Here is a 23,438-nt window from a genome sequence, read left to right on the forward strand (position 1 = left end):
AAGTAAACCACACCTACATATGCAAACTAAGAGTTATTTTGAGCTCAAGTTGCATATAAATAAAATAAACTACCACATATAATTCCTCCCAAACTAATCCACAAATCACTATACTTATAGAGCATTGCAAGAGCTAATCTAGCAATGAGCGATGAAAGGACAAAGTTGCTAACCTTTGTGATCACTTGGATGGATGGGGTGCCTTCAAATCTTGACAAATTTTGTCAAAAATGGAGGATGAGCTCGAGAGGAGAGGAAAGGGGAAGAAAAAAGAGCTCTGGCTCGATGAAGGGTTTATATAGGATGATCTTTAGTCCCGGTTGGTTATACAAACCGGGACTAAAGGTGCATATATAGTCCCGGTTTGTGCCACGAACCGGGACTAAAGGTGTTGGTGTGGGGCCGCAGCCTGCACCAGCTTGCCACCACCTCTTTAATCCCAATTCGTGGCACGAACCGGGACTAGAGTTTCGCCACGAACTGGGACTAATGAGCACCGCCCGCCTAGCCGTTGGAACCGACACTAGTGGTCACATTAGTGTCGGTTCATTTACAAACCGGGACTAATGAGCTGAACATTAGGCCCTTTTTCTACTAGTGAGAGAAGGAGGAAATCGAAGACAACGATCTGAGTTATTGCTGTCTTTACTCCTCGATGGATCGCCAGGCGACAACATCCTCCAGCTCCTTCTTCAATTCCTCACGACTTTGCTTCACAGCAGCCACAGATTCCTCCACCTCGTGCTCGCTCTCGATCCAGAGCTACCTCAAGTCACCCATCAGTTCCTCGACGACCGCTTTCAGCGTCATCCCCGAGGCACTGCTCTGCTGATGCATCATCTTCCAGCCGGCGGCCTCCTCCTCCGTCTTGGCAAGCGCCTTGAGGAGCTTCGTATTGTCACCCATGAGTTGCTCAACGAGTCCGGTCGCCTTCTCAACCGAGGCATCGCTGATCTCGAGCAGCTTCATCAAGCCGTCGACCAGCTCCTGCTGCTTAATGAGGCCAGCGAGAATGTCGTCATCGCTGGCCAAGGACTTCAGCAACGCCAGCTCATCGCGATCGCTGACGCGGCAAGCGCGCTTGTGAGAGCCCTCGCGTGCCGGTGAGAGCTCGTTCCAGGGCCGCTGCGCGCCGCGACATCTCTGATGCGGCTGCCGCGTAGCGGCGGGACCTCTCCAGTGCTTCCGCGGCCTGGGTCTTTGCTCCCTGGTTATATGTCCACCCGAAACTCCTCCTACCGGTTATGGCGGAACGACTTGAAAGGAAAGACCAATTTTGTGGGTGATGAGGAGAGGAACTGTGAAATAATTTTCGACTGGATAGTTTTTCTAGCCCGGTGCTAAGTGTGAACACATATTAGTTTAATCGGTATGAACAGATTTGCAATTACTTATTGCGTTGTAATCTGCAATGTGATGAGAAATAAGGTCAAAATTTATTGATGACGGGAAGACTAAGTGAAGCACACAACCCTAATACCATATGCGGTGCCACGTGTTATCTATCACACACGTGTTAACATAAGAAAACGTACGTGTAACTTAGTAATCATCACACACGAGTACTCGCAGGCGCATCGTGTGCGATACTCCTAGCCACCGCAAGCAACTAGTTTGCATTTTTCAAAGTTTTTTGTACATACAGAATCGCACACGAATTAACTGTATTAACCGTGTGTGTTATAATTTCTCATCGCAAACAGTTCATCTGAGTGGGCTGTTTGCCATGTATCACACACATCATGTTTACACGAATCATTTCTGTTCTTTTGACTCATCGCAAACAGTTCATCTATGTGAACTGTATGCCGCATATCACACACATCTTGTTAAGTTCAACCGTTTCTGTTCTGTTTCCTAATCAAAAATAGTTCGTCCGAGTGAACCGTATGCCGTATATCACACATAACTTGATCTGGCTAACCGTTTCTGTTTTATTCCCTAATAGCAAACAGTTCATCTGAGTGAACTGTATGTCGCATATCGCGCACACCTTGATACGGATGCCCGTTTCTGTTGTTCTGTCTCATTGCAAACAGTTCGTATGGATCAACCGCATGCCCCTCATCGCACACGCAACTAAAATCTGAACCGTGTCTGATGTATCCTTCATCGCAAATGTTTTGCATCTTTTTTGACAGTTTTTTTGCATCACCATTTGCGATTAATGCATCGCACATAGTTTCGTCGAAGGGTCTCCGATCGTAGTGTCGCGTTAGTAGCATCCTGCAGTAGTGCACCCACACCCCCCCCCCAATCCACCCTGTTGTCTCGTCAATCCACCCCCTAGTCCTTTTAATAAGTAAGAGTGTCAAACCCAAAGAGGATAAGAAGGAATTGATAGTCAGATTTTAGCTGCAAGTGCTGTAAGATAGTTTTGATAGATAATTCCATAGCAAGGTAATTGGTAACAAGTAACGAATAACAAAATTAGAAAGGTGCAGCAAGTGGCCCAATCCTTAATGTTGCTTAGGACAAGCCGGTCGAACTTCTTATAGTGATTAAAACGCTCTTGAGGATACACGGGAATATCGTCAAGTTACTTTCACCATAATTCATTGACTTATGTTCATTGCTTTCATAAGTTGTAATGTGGGCGAATCAGAGCTAAGATACTCTTCTTACTTGAACAAACACCTATTATGATTATACCCTCCATGCAAGCACCCGCAAATCCAAGAGAATTAATTAAAATAAATATAACCATAACATTAAACATGTAGATCCAAAACATCCCCCCATGGAACAATTCATAAACTGGGGTTTAGGTTTAAGTCACTCCCACAACCCATCATCTACAAATAAATTCCTCGTTGGTTTCCCCTAGGCCACAGATGGTGAAGTGTCATGTAATCGACGTTTACATAACGCCACTAGAGGAAGAATAACACAACATATCATCAAAACATTGAACGGTGATAACCTTCACATGATTACTAATAACAAGACTTCTCCCGTGTGTCTTCAAGAACAAGTGCAACTACTCACAACTCATAATATTGAACATGTTCAGTAGGTATAAATATGAAAATCAACAATCTGAACATAATGATCATCCATCAAGTAAACCAACTAGCATCAACTACAAGATGTAATCAACACTAGTAGTACCCCCAGGTGCCAATCTAAGGTTTGATACAAAGATTGAGCACAATAGATGACCTAGGGTTTGGAGATGAGATGGTGTTGGTGAGGATGTTGATGAAGATGAAGCCTCCCACGATGAGAGGAACGTTGGTGATGACGAAGGCTTCGATTTCACTCTCCCGAAGGGAAGTTTCCTGGCGGAATCGCTCCGCCAGAGAGCAAAAGGGCTCCTACCTTGGTTCTGCCTTGATATGGCGACGAAAAGTCGTGAAAGTGTTCCCTTTATTTATTTTTCTAGGGTAAAATGGCTTCATATAGGAGTAATGCATCATAAGTGGACCTCTATGGCCCCCACAAGCATGGGTGGCGCGCCCGGGGCGGTAGGGCGCACCCCTTGAGCTTGTGGGCCTACTATGGGTGTTCTTTGGTACTTCTTTCATCCATAATTTTTATATATTCCAAAATAAACCTGCATAAAATTTCACTTTATTTTGAGCTCTCTAAAATTGCTATATCTGATGTAGCTTTTCCAGGTCAGAATTTCAGCCGTTGGTAATCTTCCTCTTTCGATGTATCATACATTTTAAGATGGAAAATGCATTAGAATCGCATCATAATCTGAAAATATAACTTCAAAACAAGATAAATAAGATTTGTAATTCATGATGTAAAACGGATATATCGGTGACCGACTTCAATAATTCTTTTCGGCTTCGAAGGTTGGCAAACGTTGCCATTTATTATCCCAAGGGCGGGTCGACACATTCTGCACCTTATAGAATTCAGCTGAAACTAGTCAAGACCTCACGACACATCCAGAAGACGGCATGCCATGTGCATCCAGAACCCGGAAGATGTTGAGTTCAAAGACTAGTTCATGAGCTACTATCGGTGGCCTGTACCTGGGGTGCCCATGGCAACCGCAAGTCATCCCACCAGGCTACCCTATGAGGCTATGACCCTTGCCCGCTACCCTACCTACGAGCCTCCAAGATGAAGGAACCGACTTGACGTCCAAGGCAAGCCTACCAGGAGAGCGTGGATGACTCTTCAAATGCCTTAGCCGACTAGGAAACTTGTAAGGCCTTGTCGTCATTTATAAGGCGAGGTCGGGGTAGTCGATAGGCAGTTTACAATCTCATACTTGCCTACTAGATACACCTAGGATTGTCATTGTACTATCTACACTCCATCCATCAATAACAAAGAGTAGGAACTACGGTTTTACATTCACCAAGAGGGCCCGAATCTAGGGAAACCTTGCCTCCTTGTTCCCCGCCTCGATCGTCCGGCTAGATGTGGCATCCTATCGAGAGATATGTTGGATTTTTTACAACATATGTTTGATGTACTCTAGTTTTCATTGTGTTTGGAGTGTTTGTAGTTTCCCGTCTCTTCATGTAAGAGATACCGACCATATTGTAAGATTCCTATCATTGAAAATCGGCACTTTGTCCAAATCCATAAGACAATCAAGGTTTGCGGTTATATTTTTGTGCAAAGACTTTTATGCTGCAGTATTGTTTTGGATTATCTGTATCATATTATATTCTCGTGAGATCACACGCTAACTGAAGTTCCACCAGGTGCATGTTGAGGAGTTGAAATTACGATGACTTAATTATGGGATGGTTACTATGGTTCCTAAGATGAATGATGCTGCAACTATCACTTGCCCGGTTGGTCAAAGTATCTTAGCCGGTGCAATCCTCATATCCTCTTTTGTACCTCAAATATTCCCGATCGATGATACAAACATAATTTTATTCTTAGAAAACAATTCAACCTAAATATGATTCTCCCTTAAAATAAATAAACATTGCGATGTAAGAAACACAAGAAGTGGTGACAAAATCATCCAATACATACCCTAAAAAATCATCGAATATATGTGCGGCGAGTGTTTCGCCAAATTGTTCTTTTAATAGAACACCACTGAAAAAAATAAAAACTATTTCCTCCGTAAATATTTCTTTATAGAGGGAGTACTTCTACAATTTTACCACCAGCTCGTTTTCCTTGGTCTTGCGTCTACATTTCCATTTTGCAAAAAAAAAACAGTTTTCTTTTGGAGCACTTCTTGCATCTTCGGAAAAACAAAAACAAAACCATTTTCAGCCGTGTGGCCTGTGCTTTTTTTTCTTTTGTCTTTTTATTAGGGGTATATATGCGGCCTGGGCTTGCACAGCAGACACGGTCGACGCAGGCCCACGCGAGCCCACTGAAGCAGCAGCTAGTCGGCACTACGAGACGGACGGGAGACTCGCGGTGGGTCAACCAACCAGTCGTTCTCCTCCTCCTTGTCGTCCGCCGCCGAAGTTGAAAAAGAAGTCCACTCCGCCGGCCGCCGTCCTCCACTGCTGACTTATCTCTTGGCCGCGCCACTTGTAGTGGAGGATACATTGGCTGGCGAGCGAGCAGGAGAGCGGAGCGAGCGCTAGCGGAGGTCGTGCGCCGGCGACGTCATCGTTTTAAGGCAGTTCCTCCTGCAACGCAGAGCTCTGTGGAAGATAAGCCCCGATCCATCACTTATTGATGATCCACAGTTACTACAACTTGGGGTAACTGCATTGTTTTCCAGTTCTCTACATTGTTTTTACTTTTTATTTACTGATTATGTTCTTGTTCTGTAACATTCTTTTTGTCTCCCTTTTTTTTCCAGAGCTCCGCAGTTTCTTCAAGTTCCCTGACGATGCGGTTCCTATCATCCGTGGATCTGGCTTGTCATCCACGGATGGCCGTGGTTCTCCTCCCCCTCCTCCTCCTGCTCCTGCCCCTCGTGCCGCCCGCCGCTGCCCAATCTTGGCCATCTTGTGGCAACAGCGGTGTCTACGAATCAGATAGCACCTACGAAGCCAACCTCAGGCACCTCTCATCCACCCTCCCGAAGAAGGCAGCATCCAGCACCACCCTCTTCGCCACCGACACCCATGGCAATGTTCCGAATGTCATCTTCGCCCTCGCACTCTGCCGCGGGGACTCCAACGCCTCTGCCTGTGAGGGCTGTTTGGTTACCGCCTTCCAGGACGGACAGGACAACTGCCCCGACAGTAAGGACACCACCGTGTACTACAATGGTAATCCCTGCATGCTCAGGTTCTCCAACAAGAATTTTCTTGCCACCACCGACAATGACAAAATACTCGTCATTGCGACTTTTGCGAGCATGGAAATGCCGCTCAACACCTCGATAAGACACGACTCCTTCAGGTTCTTGTTGTTCACACTTCTGAACAACACAGCTCAATCGGCTGCGAACAGCTCGAGGAGGTTCACCACCTCGCGCTTAGATGTCAGCTCCCTCCCGACGGTCTACTGCCTTATGCAGTGCACGCCCGACCTGACCGCTGATGACTGTGCAGCCTGTTTCCAGCCTTACTCCTCGTTAACGTTCAAGCACATGGACGATGGGAAAGGTGGTCAAATTCTGGGGACACGGTGTAGCATGAGGTACGAGATATACCCATTCTTCCAAGGGAAGCCCATGCTGCGTATTATCAACTTGGCATCTGCAGTTCCGGCGATCAACAACACCTTGCCGCCAGTTACAGTGTACCCGCACCAGCAGTCACAACCGCAGTCACCGGTTGCGGCACCACCACCTCCGGAGGCACAAGCGAGCACCCAAGAACTTCATGGTATGTAAATTCTCATCCTTCCCGGCAGATCCTTGGTTGGACATGGCACCTCGCTTCAGTTAGATTCATTAATTTGGGAAACATGTCACACATCTTGCGTGATACAAAATTTTTATTGGAAAATTCTAGGAAAATAACTTACCATTTTTGAAAAAAGAGTGAACTCTTTGTCTTTCCGTTGAGTGACGATGCATGCAGATCACGCCGGAAGGTACTTATAATTTTATATTTATATGAAAACTATAGATGAATTCATGTTTTCTTTAGGACGCAACTCACACCAGAAGGCGCTGCGGATTATTGCTATTGCAGCTCCATTACTGTCAATATTTCTGTGCTGTATCTGTTGCATTGTATGGATGACAAGACGAAGAAAAGGTTTGTTGTTATCAAGATTACAACATTGCTCTAAAAAACTACCGCTCATTAATTAATGTAGTCGGTCTTAACGTTGTATATTTGTGTGTCCTCTCAATTTAGGAACTGATATCTTACACGATCAAGCTGCCACGAATAAGCTGGAAGAAGACGCATTGGTTTCGAGATTGGAAGACAAGAGTTCAGAGTTCACTCTCTTTGAATTTTCTGACATATTCCATGCTACACACAACTTCTCCAAAGAAAACCTACTTGGGCAAGGTGGTTTTGGTCCTGTCTACAAGGTAAATGCATTGTCCAGGAAAGATTCAATCAATATTCTTTCTAAAATATATATTAAATCACGATTGCCTAAAAACATCCTTATGTATTTAGTTACTTACAATAGCGTTGTTTACAGTAGCCAATGTATAATGAATCGTGCTATGATGTGCTTCGTTTTTTAAGCTACCTTGGAAAATAATCTATATACGTTCCAATATCTGCAGTGGCAGTTATCATATATAATTTATCTTGCAGCAACCTATGTCAAAAAAAAGCGAAGCCACACCCTTTCCATTATACTATCGATGCCCTAGAATGAAAATAATAATAATGCAGACAGTTGATTGATAAACATATTGTATATAGCCTAAAGTCCAGTTTTATAATGTATCTCAACCAGATATGATTAGCATAAGTAACCTCATACGGGGCCCTAAACTAGAAAGAAAAAAAATAAGGAACTCTTGATAAACATGTTTATTTTGCCCTAAAATGCACTGAAATGGAATATTAAGACAATGTATTGGATATGTGATGTTGTATATCCCAAAAGTCCTTTTCCCATAGATGGCATGTGATCCATTTTCTGTAATTTCGATAAAATATAATGCGTCCGGTTTTGTACATACTTCCAGGGCCAGTTACCAGATGGAGTGGAAATTGCAGTTAAAAGGCTTGCCGCACATTCAGGACAGGGTTTCACTGAATTCAAAAATGAAGTTGAACTTATTGCAAAACTACAGCACAATAATTTGGTCAAGCTCATAGGATGTTGCATTGAGGGAGAGGAAAAACTTTTGGTGTACGAATATTTGCCAAATAAGAGCTTGGACTTCTTTATCTTTGGTATGCACAATGTTGGTTAACCATTATTTTCGATCGTGTTCTGGCCATACTATAAAATGCACTCGCTAATGTGCAGATGTTAGCAGAACAACATTGGTTGATTGGAATAAAAGATGTGTGATAATCGAAGGGATAGCCCAAGGTCTACTGTATCTCCACAAGCACTCTCGGTTGCGCATCATACACAGAGACCTTAAGGCCAGCAACATTCTCTTGGACCAGGGCATGAATCCCAAAATTTCTGATTTTGGGCTAGCAAAAATTTTCAGCTCCAATGATACTCAAGGAAGCACAAAGAGGGTGGTGGGAACATAGTAAGCATATGGCACGATTAATTAGAATAGCATTAATCAGCTGATCAACCTTTAAAATTTGATATAGTATTTTACTTATGCTTCTAACTCATTTCAGTGGTTATATGGCTCCGGAGTATGCATCTGAAGGCATTTACTCGATCAAATCTGACGTGTTCAGCTTTGGTGTGTTACTTCTCGAGATCATTAGCGGACAAAGGAATTCTGGTTTCCATCAGCACGAAGACTTTCTTAACCTCCTTGGATATGTGAGCATTTGCAAACTCTCACACAAATATGTACATTATTTGTAAGCCGAAGTAATTTTTGATGATAAACTATCTGCAGTCATGGCAGCTCTGGGAAGGAGGAAGATGTTTTGAGCTTCTAGAAGCATCAATTGCCAAGGAGATCCACGCAGCTGAGGCTAGGGAGTACATTAACATTGCACTAATGTGCGTACAAGAGCACGCAGATGATCGACCGACCATGTCAAATGTCGTTGCGATGTTAAACAGCGAGAGTTTTATTCTTCCAGAGCCTAAACATCCAGCATACTTCAGCCTAAGGGTATCTAAGGTAGATGAATCGGGTAATAATGACGTAACCGTCTGCAGTAATAACGACTTAACCATCACTGAGGAGCCAGATGGCAGATAGTTGATCACTTTGCTTCAGTTGTTAATGGAAGTGCTAGCAATCAGACAGCAGGCAGACAGACCAGGTCAAGTGAACTAGGGCAGACCAAGTAAGCCTATCATATTTTGGTTATGAAGGATGGCGACCGGCGCATCTCTGTAGCCGTTTTTCGGTCCTGCGGTGAATGAAGCTCTGCCGGTATGCATAGGCTGTATTGATATGCAGGTTAATACTGCATTTAGCTTTTGTGCACCGCACCATCATTTTCCACTGGTGGCTGCTGCTGTAGACTTTAAAGGAAGACTTTAAAAGAGGACTTGAAATCCAAAGGATTTCAATTTGACAGAATCCTGCTGGGTAAAGTATTTGTTGCATCTATACGCGCCTTTCATGTTTTCCTGAAAGTTAATTCCATTGACATGCCAGGCTAACTAGAATATTGATATGATTGTAGCAGTTTTATACTGTTATGAAAACAAGCATTTCCATAGAGTTGTCATGGTAAGGACAACATGAAAGAGTTCTTCCTTTTGGTGATTAGCCTGCTAATGATGGATAAGTTCATTGACTGTATTACTCACTGCTAAGGACAGAATATCTTGATTAAAATTTTCACGCAAAATTCATCTAGAAAGTTTATACCTTCAATGATTTAAGGTATGTTCATACCATTTAAAATTTCCTGTGTTTCTTCAAAATTATCAAGAGTTATCGAGTTGTGCAAGGCAGTTTGCTGAAGGCAGGTGCGGGCCGACCATTTTTCCCGTGAGCTGTTTTTCTTCTTGTTTTCTCTTCGGTTTTTTAGTAGTTTTTTCCAAAAAAAATCCTGCATTTTTTTACGAGCTAGATATTTATAACCCTATTAGAAAATAGAAACATATATTTTAGAAAACTGTCCAGTGTATGTTTTATAAAAAAGTTCAATGTATATTAAAATAAGTTCACCGTGCATTAGAAAACTGTTTGATGTGTATGAAAAAAATGTTTTTTTACGATGTATTATAAAAATGTTCGATGACATACAAAAAAATTGTCCGATGTATACAAGAAAAATGTTCATCGCACATCATAAAAAAGCTTACTGTTTATTAGAAAAGGTCACAGTGTATTAAAAATTTGTTTAATGTTTTTAAAAATATGTTCGATATATACAACAAAACGTTCATCATATATCTTAAAAAAGTTTGGCGTGTATACGAAAATGTTCAACATATATATTAAAATAATCATTGCGCATTTTAATAAATCCCTGTATATTAGAAAAAAAATTGTTCGCCGTAAAAAGAAAACGAAAAACAAAAGAAAAATTAAAGCTAAAAAAAAGGGGAAAAGGAAAAAAGATTATGGCAGAAGAAAAAAAGAGAAAAAAAAAGAAACAGAAAACAGCCAACCAAGGAAGGACACTTGGGCTGGCCCATTTATGAGTGCCCTCAGCGAAGGCTTGACTATTTGCCGCCCGCGGGTGGGCGCTCTCATCACTAAACTAATTGTGAGACTTTTTATTTTTAGCGAAGCTGAGATTTTTCTTTGAGAACACCTGTAATTTTATCCATACTCATAATAATTACAGCTACACTAATTCTGATCTAAGATCCAAAAAAAATACAAAGTAACTTCTATGATTAAGAATTACAATGAAATCTTTCGGAAACACCTTCTTCGTTGTATCAATTTCTGTTGGAAGAAATACTCCAAAGACTTTGGTAAAAAGGTTGCAATTGGACTGGAGCAATGATGTTGTCACTCTTTCACCCGCACGAACATTACCAACAACTGTTTTTGAAAGCACCTTGAGTCGCCCACCCAAAAAGATGGGAAGCCTTGATCGATGATTGTACATGGGCCGGGGATGATCCCCTAGAAGTGCAGGACGTCGGATCATAATATCTTCATGATAATGTCGATGAAACACTTCAACTTCACATAGAATCAAACCAACAAAAAAAGTTTGACATAGCAACCTAAACTCATCAGATCTGAATAATCGGATCTGCGAGGACTGAAAACTCTCTAACCCATGGCATCCCCAAAAGAACGAGAGTAAGTTTATTCTCACAAAATACGATAATCACTAGACGATGACGAAGAACGCAACCCTCCTGAAGATGCGAGGTTCAACCACCTCTCAATGCCAATATGGCAGCCGAAGGCGAGGGGACCTAAAAACTCCTTACGGCGACAGCTGCAACCTAAACGAAACCCTCGCTCGTGCACGTTTTAGCAAAAGCTAACTGTGAGACCTAGAGTCTGCTCGCCTACAGGGCGCCGCAAGATGGGCTCGCCCAGTCGGGAATAAAATACTGGGAGCTCCTAATTGGCATTTCCTAAATGATGCCCATTGCGCCCGTTACAGGCATCGGCGCAAACAGGCACACACACCCCTCCCTCCTTCATGGGCCGGCCCATTTTTACCCTTTTCATTTTTTTCTCATAAATTCCAAAAAAGTGCAACGTGACGACCCTCGCTCGTGCATGTTTTAGCGAAAGCTAACTGTGAGACGCAAACGGGTGCACACCCTCCCTCATTCATGGGCCGGCCCATTTTTACCTATTTAGTTTTTTCTCATAAATTCCAAAAAAAGTGCAACGTGTCGATTCGATCTCGAGGCGTCCTCTTTGTTGTAGAAAGACAATAACCACTAGGAGAACTATATCGGTCGTGATGACTTCCTATGTTTTTTCCCTCTTATTCTTTATTCAGTTTGCGGAAGCCCGTTTATTTTGTTCTTGTTTTATTGGAGCATTTTTTGTTTGGTTTTTATTATTTTTCTTATATTAACTTTTATTATTATTATTATTTTAAAAAATGATGAACTTTTCTCAACATTGTTGAACTTTTTTCATTTTTTATCACCATTTTCAAAATGGTTGAACTTCTTTTTAATTTTATAAACATTTTTCAAATCCTATGAACTCTTTATCTTTTTCATTTGATTTTCTTTTTTCCTAATTGGTATTAAAAATCCATGGACTTTTAACATATCGATGCTCTTTTATTTTTAAGTCGATGACGTTTTCAAATTTGTGAATTTTTCAAAAAGTTGATGAACTTTTTCCCGTTATCGATGAAATTTTTTCAAATTTTAAATCCGATAAACTTGTTCGAAATTGATGAACTTTTTTAAAAATAGATGACTATTTTTTTTCAATTTTGATAAAATTTGTTCAGATTCTTTATTTTTTTGGAAATGGATGAACTTTTTTGAAAATCTATGTACTCTTTTTGAGATCAGATGTTTTTTTTCGTATTTTCTTTTATTCTATAAAAATTGATGTACTTTTTTTAATTTTTGTGAACTATTTGAATATTGTTCAACTTTATTTCAGAATTGATGATTTGTTTTAATTTTCATGGACTTTTTCTGAATACATGAACTTTTTTCTAATTCTCGATACTTTTTAAAATCTGTCGACTTTCAAATTTTTGTTCACCTTTTTTTTCAAAAGAAAACATGTTTTCCAAAAATGTTTTCAAATAGTTCAAATATCTACGCGGCTATAGTTTTTTGTTCTTATGCTTTGGCGCGCTGCATTATTTCACAAGTTCGTAGTAGCTGTAGTGGTTAGCCATATTTTTTGGGTTTTTCTTTTGTGCTACAAATACATTGCACTGCTAGAAATACATTGCCGGCTTACAAGGGTGCTGCAGTGAGCGCCCATAGCGTCAACTGGCGCATAAGGCGCCATATAGGAGCTCCCTTCTAATTGGTGCTTCAGGCGCCAGTTCCCCTACCTTGGTGCCCAAGCAGCATCGCTCCTGGGCTGGCCCATGTACATGAGCGCTCGGTCATTGACGATGGCCCAGTCAAACGTTGATTAGTACAAAAAAAATGTTTGTGAATTCAAAAAGAATTCCTGGATTTTGAGAAAAGATCACCAAAATAGAAAAACAGTTAATCAAATTTCAAAAGAAGTTCATAGAATTTGAAAAAAGTTCACTGATTTCGAAGAAATTCATCGGTTTCAAGAAAAGTTAATCAAATTTGAAACAAGTTCATCAATTTTGAAAAAACATTGAATTTGAAAAAAGTTTACAAATTTGAAAAAAACTCATCAAATTTGAAAAGGTTTCGCAGAATTTGAGAAAAAATTCTTCATCTTTGAAAAAGAAGTTCATCTTTTTTGTGCAAAACAATTTTTTTAAAACATCACGCATTAAAATATCAAAAAATAAGAACAATAAAAAAAGAAAACCCAAATAAAACCTTTCGTAGAATGAATCGCAAACCTGGAAAAATTCATAGTGCTTAAAAATGTTTGTCTTGTATGTTAATATTTTTCACAGTGTACTATGAAAAAGGGTTTGTCGCATATTTGAAAAATGGTCACCGTGTATTTTTATTTCGTTGAATACCATGGAAGGGTTGATCACATACTTCACAAACATATCCAGCTTGTATTTCAGAAATTTTCGTTGTGTTATAATTTCTTTACCATGTATATAGAAATTATTGGACTAAAACAGTATTCATCATTATCGTAAAAAAATGAAATCATGTCTTACAAATAGTTCATCGTCTATCTAAAAATTGTTCATCGAGTAATTGAAATGACCACTTTTGAAATAGTGTTTTAATACCACAACCATTTTTTAAATACATGGTCACCATTCTTAATTACACAGTCAACATTATTTACATAAAAGATGAACAATTAATTGATATATAATGAAAATATAGGATAACTAGTTTTCTAATACATCATAAAAAATTTATTAGAAAACAAAAGTTATGTGGTATATATTTATTCTCAAAAGGCGCTCTTAATCGTGGGGCTTGCCAAAATTTTCCAAACCAATTGCTATGAGACCGCAAGTGCAGACGGTTTGCAAACCGTGGGCCAGTTCACCAAGGGATGCCCTCCATCTACAAGATCAGCATCATCCCTTTTTCTTTACTAAAACCTTTGTTATTTTGATAATTTTCTTGGTGAACTACTTTGCTTTTGGAGGGACATCATGTGGTAGGTTGTGATGGCTCCTTGAGAGGTTCTTGCCTTCTCACCCTGGCATTCGGGATTTGACATTGTCGATAACCGTCTTGGAAATGGCTTTTTAAGCTTCTATGGTGCAGGGGAAGTCCAAATTATCTCCCGTGAAAGGTGGGAGTCTTAGCTAGGATGGGTGTGCTGGAATTGATATCAGGTTGTTATTGACCGAGAAAAGGAGGGGGGGGGGGGGCACCAAAAACCAATGGTTTATTTTAGTTGATGCCTCCATCGACTCCTCATAATAGGATGTCATGTACATGCACATGCATGGGTCAAACCCCTGGTGTCTAACCTCCGATCCCAAAAGGAGGGTGCTAAAAGGCTAGAAGACAGTCTGCCATCGTGGGCCACCGCGAGAGTAGTCCTGATGTCACCATGTAGGTCAAGTCCGACCAATTGTTCATCGTCCACATCTACGGCCATGGGCTACCCCCTCATGACCTCCATCGATTCTTGTGAGTGCATGATCTTTGCCACATGCTTGGTACTCCCTCCGTCTAGGTGTATAAGTCACCTTACGAAAACCAAATAATCCCAAAACATTTAAGCACGATGCATTAACTCTTATCTCGTTTCTTGTTTCTTGACATAAATAAAGGAATCAACCAATAAGAGATGTGGGGCGTACATTCTTTTATAGACTTGAGACTACCAAACACGACATGTAGTGGTCAATTCATTGCATGCAATACTATTAATTAGCAAATAAACATCCGCCTTGGTCACGGTGCACAACCTAAGATGACTTATGCACCTAGACGGAGGGAGTAGTCGATATTAATAGAAATTATGCTAACATGATGATGGATGCTCTCTAGATTGAGTCACTCACAAACAATTGGATTTTTTCTTTGCAATGTATGTCTTTACCCCGTAGGAGTCTCCAAAACAATTTATAGCCTGCAAGATGGCATAAATTTCTGGATAGTAGGGTTAGTGAAGACCTTCTGAGTCATTGGCATAAATTGGTACTCGTTGGAGCCCTTCTTTCTACTGGTGCAAGAATCCTTCTTTCCATGGTAAGGTGGAACAACTTCTGTAATGGGCTAGTCGCCAAAGTGAAGAATAACGGTGATAGAGGATCTCCTTGGCAAGGTCTTCTAGCATGGAAGAGCGGCTGGTCCAATGTTTTGCTAAGGACCCTAGAAGATGCCGTCCCAATGAAAAGTTGGGCCTATTATTGTTTTCATTCTTGGCCAAAGCTTTTGACTCAATATGTTGGGGATACATTTTTTTCATGACAGATAACCTTAGTCTCTGCATCGATCAATGTACATTACACGTAATATTTCTTACTACTATGCTAGCCATTTATAAATTCCATCGAAGCTCAAAATATGGTTTTTTTGGATTCACAAAAAAACATGTTTTTTTTTTGCAAGAAAAGCTCGAAACTTGATCTCACAGTAGTAGAAAACGGAACATTAGTCCCGGTTCATAAGGGCCGTTAGTCCTGGTTGGGCAACCGAGGCTAAGGAATCGGGACTAAAGGCCCCCCTTTTTAGTCCAAGTTGTGTTACGAACCGGGACTAAAGGGACTCCATGTGGCCGCTGCGTAGCACTCAGGCAGGAGGACCTTTAGTCCCGGTTGGTAACACCAACCGGGACTAAAGGACACCACGATTCAGGAGCTGGGGTTTAGGGTTTTAGAGGGTTTTGTAGGGGTTTAGGGTTTTCATTTTGGGTTTCTCTTTTCTTTTCGTCTTTACCATTCAATTCTTTTTCATTTAGGGTTTTTATTTTCATTTTATGTTTTCCATTCAACTCGACGCTACTACATATAGCAACGATGGAACCATTACACAACATCGTCATGAATAGAGAAGTGACCTCTTTCTCCGTGCTTGGTCAAACAACAAGTTTTCGTATATATATATTCGACGGTACTACCTATAGTACACGTTCACGCATATATACAATATAATATCTCTTACGATCCCTAATATCTAATTACCAAAATTCAGTACCAATTCCCGATGGTATTCTCCGATTTTAGATATGACCTCTTCAGTAAGAATCCCGCCAATTCCTCTTGAATTGTTCATATGCGGTCCTTTGATAGGAGATCGTCCCGCATCCGTTGGATCTAATTTAAAGAAGGGGGTCAATATATATGAATGAAACTAAACACAATTGATGGTAATAAAATGAAATTGTGAATATTGTTTGCGTACTTCAAGTTGTTTTAAAATTCTGCCCTTCTCACAGGTCGTCTGGCGAATGAACTCGCAAACGTAGTATCCACATAAATTATTCCCGTCTCCCTGCCTCGAGCACTTTATGAGAATAGAGTTCAATCAAAATAATAATCAAGCATGATAATGGTATTGAAACTAGAATCAAAGAGATGCGCGGACCTAGGTATAGTACTACTTACATTGAGTGGTCGAATGATAAGGTCCCATTCGAACCGAGACTGATGCCTGCCGAGCCCCGGCCATCGTCCTAGCCACTCGAATAAGGACTAATGCTCACATTAGTCTCGGTTCGTAACGCGGCCGGGACTGCTGCTCCAATCCGGCTAGAACGAAAGTCCTGTTTTCTACTAGTGTCACTATGCAAGCTAGCTTTCATGGCTGATCTATCTTGTTTGTCTCTATATTAACCTGCAGGCGTACGTGCACACAGAATAATTATATTAAGTATATGTGTATCCAAATATTGTAGGCCCCGGGCAACTAATTTCTAGCTAATCAACTCCCAGGTAGCTGGGGTGGTAGGTCTCGCGAATCATGCTGGATCTTGATGTCATTGCAACCACACACACACGTACACATATAGATTGTGCCTCGCGCTGGAGCTGGTCTGCTCATGCTCATTTGTTATTGGAAAAGAGAGATCTCCTCGATCTTATTTAATTTGTCTTTCAGAAGACATCAAAATCCACAGTCAAGATATAGCTAGCTTGTCTTTTCAAATTCTGTTAAGGGCTTTATTTTTCTGTATGCGCTGGCGGCATCATTCTTCTGTCCTTAATCCTGCACTTTGCTGCTCCTGTCTGTTACTTCATGCATGTGTGCATATTTATATGGTGCTGCTTGGTGAGTTAATGGAAAATGAGGAGGGCACATACAAATCCAGCAAAGAGAGTCACAAAATGTTTGCTCAATCGAGTGATCCATTCATCAACCAGTCAGAGATAGAAATACAGAATACTACATCTTTATTCCATCAAGATAATTAAGGGATACAAAGTGTTTTGCTAAATGATCCTACATATACTCAGCAAATTGGTTGAATGAACTAGCTGATATCCTAGCTAGCTAGCTGGGTATTCTACAATGTTTCACCCCTTGGAAGCATCATACATGCATGGCCGGCTAGGAGGATGAGAAAAATAACCTTGCGATTCAGCTAGGCTAGCTGGGTACTGTGCATGCATCATCATCAGTGAGCGGGGGAGAAGGCGAGGGCCAAAAGCAGAAGCAGCATGAGCACGGGGATCCAGACGAAGAGCGCCGGCGGAGAAGGCGGCAGCGCCGGCAGGACGAGAGGGTAGCAGAGGAGGACGGCGACCACCGCGACCAGCAGCAGCACCGTCCCGGAGTCCATCACCGGCCTAGCTAGCTCTCCCTGCCACTCTCTGAGCTAGCTCTTGCTATGACAATGACATTGTCTCCTACTCTCTTTCAGCTGGAAGCACACGAAGCTAGCTCTAACATATATCCTCGGCTTGGCTTGTCAAGTCGTCCTTAGATCCAAGGAGAAAGTAGCTAGTTGTTTGTTTTAACTGCCCAAGTGACTGTACCACACAGCTTAATTATGTCCCTCTGTGTTCTGGATTTGTATCCAGATTCAGGTCACCTCAGGTGCTAGTCTCTAGTGCCAGCTGAAATACACTAGTTAAGGATGATTGCTTAGCTAGAGGCCCCAACTGGTTGATTTTTAACTAAAAGGCATCGATCCACGGAGCTCTCGAATCAGGTAAACGCAGGCGAGTGTGTGTCCTGTGGTGTCGTTAAGGATAGATTAACACTGGGTGCAATGTACCTGGTTCATGTGCCAGTGTATAGCTTTATTCTCTGATGGTAGCTTTCCGTCCCTTGCGTTGTCATTCTCCTGATATTTAAATTAAGTCTATTTGCTGCGAAAAGATAAGGTACCTCCAAGAAACGATTGGGCAGATTTTAAAAAATGTGCACGGATTTTTAAAAACATTCTCAAATTTGAAAAAAATTCAGGAACCAAAATATGTTCTTGAATTTCAAAAATTGTTTACAAATCTTAGATAGATATTTATGAAGTAAAAATGTTCTTAATTTTTGAAAGTGCTCACAAATTTCAAAGAAAGTTCACAAATTTAGAAAATGTTGATGAAGTAAAAAACTCGAATTTGAAAAACAATCCCGATTTTTTTTCATGATTTTGTCGAAAAATGAAAACGAAAAAGGAACCACCCCTCATGGCGCTCCCCCCCCCCCCCCCCCCCCCTTGCCAAAAATAAACCTCAATGAACAACCGGCAAAAAACACAACAGGGAAAAAAACCTAGTATGGTACTATCTGGGGACAAACCTTACTCCACGCCTAGGCCTGGGGTAGCGACGAAACGAGCACGCCCGGCCTGCTGGTAATGAGTCAGCCTGCTCGAGTAGTTTTATTTCTTTCCCCACCAATTTTGGTAAGTTCCTTCCCTTGCTCATTATTTTCCTGTGTTTCTTTTGCCGGTTTTTCTGGGTTTTCATTTTCTGTATGTTCTTTCATCCTTTTTGATTTTATTTTTCCATATTTTCAAATTCATGTATTTTTCAAATTCAGGTATATTTTTCAAAATTTAGGTACATTTTTTTTATATTTTCAACATTATTTTATTTCTTTAATATGTTTTCAATTTGTGAATTTTTTTTTGAAATTCATAAACATGAATCTTGTGAACATTATTTTAATCAATGAACATCTTAAAAAATTTGTGAACATTGTTTTTAATTCTTGAATACATCTAAAATTCTTCAAAAGTTTTATAAATTCTTGAAGATTTTTCAATTTGCGTATATTTTTCCGATTCATGAACATCGTTTTCAAATCACGAACTTTTTTAAATTCATGAATGAAATTTTCAACATATCAGAAACCAGCAACTGATTGTTTTTAGATGGGGGATCACATTTTTCTACTGATTTTTTTCTCAGTGGATTGTCAGGAAAAAAGAAGAGCAGTGCGCGAGCGACACGCCAAGGAATGCCCGGACCTCCTATGTGACGCTCCTTGCGTCGAAGAGTCGACGTTTCGCACAGGGATGGCACACCTGGGCCGGCCCATTTGACTTTAGCGAGATGAAAAAACCAGATAAAAGTACAAGCTGGCGCTGGGATTCAATCCCGTGTCTTCACGGTATTACGCGCGCTGTGCTAGCGGCTGTGGCCAACTAGCTTTTGTGCTTGATGTGCAGCGCAATTCTATAAGAAACAAGCTACAGCAATAAACACTTCACTTTACAATCCCATAAACTAATGTCCCACTGAGGGATCGAAACGAGCACCTCCTGCTATGGAACCAGGTCGCTAGCCCGGTTCTACAATTCCTGGGACTTTGTGCCCAAAATTGCAGCCCAATGGATATATGAACTATAAGCTGCGACTGATTTAAGAATTTTATAAATTTCAAACATGATTTCTTTTTGAAAAAGGTAAATATTTTGTGAAACAAGAACATTTTAAAAATCGTTATCAAAATTATAAAACCTTGAACATTTCATGAAAACGCGAACATTATTTGGGATTATGAACCATTTTCTTGCAAAAAAAAGAAATTGCAAACAAGAAAATTTTCCAAAATTACGAATAATTTTGTAAAAATGGAAAATATTTTTTGAAAAAGAGGAACAAAAATTGCAACCAAGAACATTTCTCAAATTTACAAACAATTATTTCAAAACTCGAACATTTTCCAAAATTCTCAGGATTTTTTTTGATATGCGAATTGTTTTTGAAAACACGATTTTTTTGAATTTGTGAGCAAATTTGAAAAGCAAGAACATTATTTGAAATTACCAAAGATTTTTTAAATTTGTGAAAAAAATAAAAATGCGATTATTTTTTAAATTCCCAGAAATATATAAATTTCAGAACAAAATTCTGAAAGATTAACAGTTTTCAAATTCGTGAAAAACAATATAGGTTGGGAACATTTTCTGAAGTCCTGTAAATATGTGAACGAAATTCTCAAAACATGAACATTTCTAAATTTAGTAACAAAATTTTGATACTGGCAATTTTTTTTAAAATTCCTTAAAAATGTCGGCATTTGTGAACAGAAATTAAAATGCGAACATTTTTCATCCACTAATTTGTTAAAAAAGAAAAATAAAATTTAAAAAGTAAATAAAAAAGAAAGAAAAGAAATGGAGAAACAGAAAAACGAAAAACGAAAAACGATAAAGTGGAGAATAGAAAAAAAAGGAAAACAAAAATTCACCAGAAAAAATTGGTTTAAAACCTGCTAGAAGGTTCCCAAAACCAGAAAAACTTGATGGAACCTTTCAGAAGGTCCCAAAACCAGGATCAGTGGAACGCATGCCTCACTTCTAACCGGGCCGGCCCGTCTTGTCGCTCCCCTCGATTGCCTGCGTGGCACCCCGGCATTTTGACGCAGAATGCGTCAAATAAGAAAATCCAGAAGTGCCGCCAGCATTTGTCATTGCCACAGGCCTAGCTAGCTCGCTCTCTCACCTCGCAGCTCACGGATAGAGGTGGAAGACGGAGGCAATGGAAACAACAGATTTTTTTTACGGTACACGAACGCCGCCACGGGCGCACCAACGCCCTACTTTCTTTTTATCTTTACTGGCTCAAGTCATACAAGCAGTTCACGGGAAGGTATTTATACCCGGGGCTAACACATGCGCGCACACACACGCCACGCCCCACTCCTGCCGGCTCGCACACGACGCGCACCTACGCGCCCACGATCCGCTCGGCCGGGCCGCGCACACGACACGCGCAAACACGACGACGCAGCTGCCTCAACGGCCTACTGTATGCAGCTCCTCGACGCTACATACGCGCTAAGCTGCTGACCGACTCAAACTGACACTGTCACAAGCACGAACTCATGCACTTAGACCTACATGGCGAACGCCAACGTGAGAACAGGCTCACGCGTCACCAACACGCACGCTCGCCACGGCGCTGCGTCTCGCACGTCCCGCGCGCACCCGACAAGCCTGACGACACCAGACGAGGTGGCTTATTCCAACAGCATTTGCCCTTCACCCAACACGTAACGCGCTAAACCCCTACAGGTTAGAATTTGAGAGATACAATGGAACCTCTACGGGGCTGGCCCATTTAGCAGGCTCGCTCGCTCCTTTTCTTCTTCTTTTGTTTGCTACAGTGAAACAAACATACATCTACAATCTATCTACAAACACTACTGCAGGAATGCAGCGGCGGGACAGGCACCCAAGGCGCTCGTCACCGACATCCCGCCATTGATATAACCGCATCAGTGGTGGGCGTGCGCCTGTCACTGGTACATAGTTTTCAGTGGCAGGCGTTAGTTCGCACCTGCCACAGCTTGCTATTACTGCCTGCCACAAATACCATTGTAGCAGTGACGGTTCTACCATATCGCCCGCCGCTGAAGGGATAGGGTAGAGTATACCAATTGTTGGCATTTCGCGTTGACACACATTACTCCAAAAGGTGTAGTCATATGATTCTCAATACAACTGAACCAGACTGAATTCATTTTGAAAACAAAATGACCAAATAATTAAGTAACACTTTCAATTTTTTCGACTCAAAAACAAACATCAATGTATCGATCACATCCATCTTAACATACTAATTAAGTAACAGTTCATCGGCTGATAATTCATGACTTTAGACCATATTTCTAAACATGGTCAACGAGAACCATCATCTGAAAGTCATTGCAGTTGCTCTTCCTTATGGTGATTATCCCAAGGGTGTCCACCCTTAGTTCTCTCTTTTCCGTCATGAACTCCTGCAAGCCAGACTCATAGAAGGATATGCATCCGTCTGATTCCGTCTTGTATTGAACGTTCGTGACACGCCCTATTGGTCCATGGTGTACTCCAGCGGTGCTGACGACGGGGATGTCCACTCCAAAAAACATCTTCATAGGTAACTTCTGAACTCCCCGCCATTAAGAGCAAATAGAGAGCACACAATGTTAGACATCTCACCATACTTGGTTATGAACAATAAAAGATGAAAGAATACAAAACATCTCACCATGACTTTTTTGACGACCTTAGTTTTAGTTAAACGGTGGGCTTCCCCACGAAGGCCATACTCAATGGTAACATCGCAGTAACATTCATGGTGTCATCCCGAGTAAGCTTCCTTATTCTTTGAGAGAAAATTGCAGAACTGAATGGGCCATCGTCAACATCTTCCACATCGTCATCATCTTGCTCATCCTCGTCATTCTGGCTGTCATCGTCATCCTGGCATTCCTAATCTTCATGGTTGTCCTCGTCATCTTGGCTGTCTCCACCATCCCGGTGATCCTGGCAATCATCATGATCCTGATCATCGTCATTGTCATCGCCGTAGAAATACATTGTCCTTAACCTGTTGACCGCTCCTTTCAAGGAAAAGGCTATGTGCTCCTCCTACTTTGTGCAATGTACTGCTCCCATCCATTGCCATATATTATTGTTCTATCACCCCGTTTACGCACATCCAGTTCGAATGTGCGTCCCATATCATCCTCAAAGTACATAACGTTACCTCATAAATTGTTGAAGTCAACCCTTATGTTGCATGGGATACACTATGCAACAGTTAATCATTAATAATAAAGTCAGTACAATAAATATACAAATGGTTAGAATACAATATTAATTGAAGTTAAAGACTGTTACCACTGATTTTTTAAATTTGTTTGTCAAGAAGAGTCCGAAATCTACTGCAGTATCCACACTGTCCATACATGGACACTTCCAGATATGGCGGATCTGACGCCTCATGATCCCTAATAATTATTATGAATCCCTTATCAGTTGTAAATGGTTGACATGAATACTAGCTTATGAAAGTAATTTTGAGAAGAGGAACTGGCTAAGAAGGGTTCGAGAAAATTTGACATGACCTTTGCTGAATATTGAACATATTTTGGGTACCAGAAATTTGATGAAACAGAAGTTAATCAATGTTTCGTCATAATATTGGCACTCATTTTCAAATCCCTATGAATAACGTGTTAAACCCATGCACTTGTCATATGTAAGCAAATGAAACAATATTGTCTTAGCAAACGAAATTCGGCATGATCTTTGCTTAAAAACTTGACATATTGAGTGACAGAAATTTGGCGAAATGAAAATGAATCAACAT

General features: G+C 40.9%; 1 protein-coding gene across 1 annotated transcript; it reads left to right on the forward strand.

Moving 5' to 3' along the window:
* Nucleotides 1–4,204: 4,204 nt before the first annotated feature.
* Nucleotides 4,205–9,564, forward strand: LOC123080770 (cysteine-rich receptor-like protein kinase 10). Its single transcript, XM_044503717.1, has 8 exons — nt 4,205–5,648; nt 5,750–6,725; nt 6,993–7,103; nt 7,206–7,387; nt 8,003–8,213; nt 8,290–8,527; nt 8,625–8,775; nt 8,855–9,564. Exons 2-8 carry the CDS (start codon nt 5,780–5,782, stop codon nt 9,164–9,166), a joined length of 2,151 nt encoding a protein of 716 aa, XP_044359652.1. The 5' UTR covers nt 4,205–5,648; nt 5,750–5,779; the 3' UTR covers nt 9,167–9,564.
* Nucleotides 9,565–23,438: the final 13,874 nt, after the last annotated feature.

This window comes from Triticum aestivum, chromosome 3D, assembly GCF_018294505.1.
Source record: "Triticum aestivum cultivar Chinese Spring chromosome 3D, IWGSC CS RefSeq v2.1, whole genome shotgun sequence".
In the NCBI taxonomy this organism is placed as follows: domain Eukaryota; kingdom Viridiplantae; phylum Streptophyta; class Magnoliopsida; order Poales; family Poaceae; genus Triticum; species Triticum aestivum.

Bases quoted from the DNA above. Each gene is read 5' to 3' on its own strand.
- LOC123080770 (XM_044503717.1), top strand. From the start codon at position 5,780: ATGCGGTTCCTATCATCCGTGGATCTGGCTTGTCATCCACGGATGGCC. The intron at 6,726-6,992 runs GTATGTAAATTC...TGTTTTCTTTAG, and splicing joins GAGCACCCAAGAACTTCATG to GACGCAACTCACACCAGAAG. The intron at 8,776-8,854 runs GTGAGCATTTGC...AACTATCTGCAG, and splicing joins TTCTTAACCTCCTTGGATAT to TCATGGCAGCTCTGGGAAGG.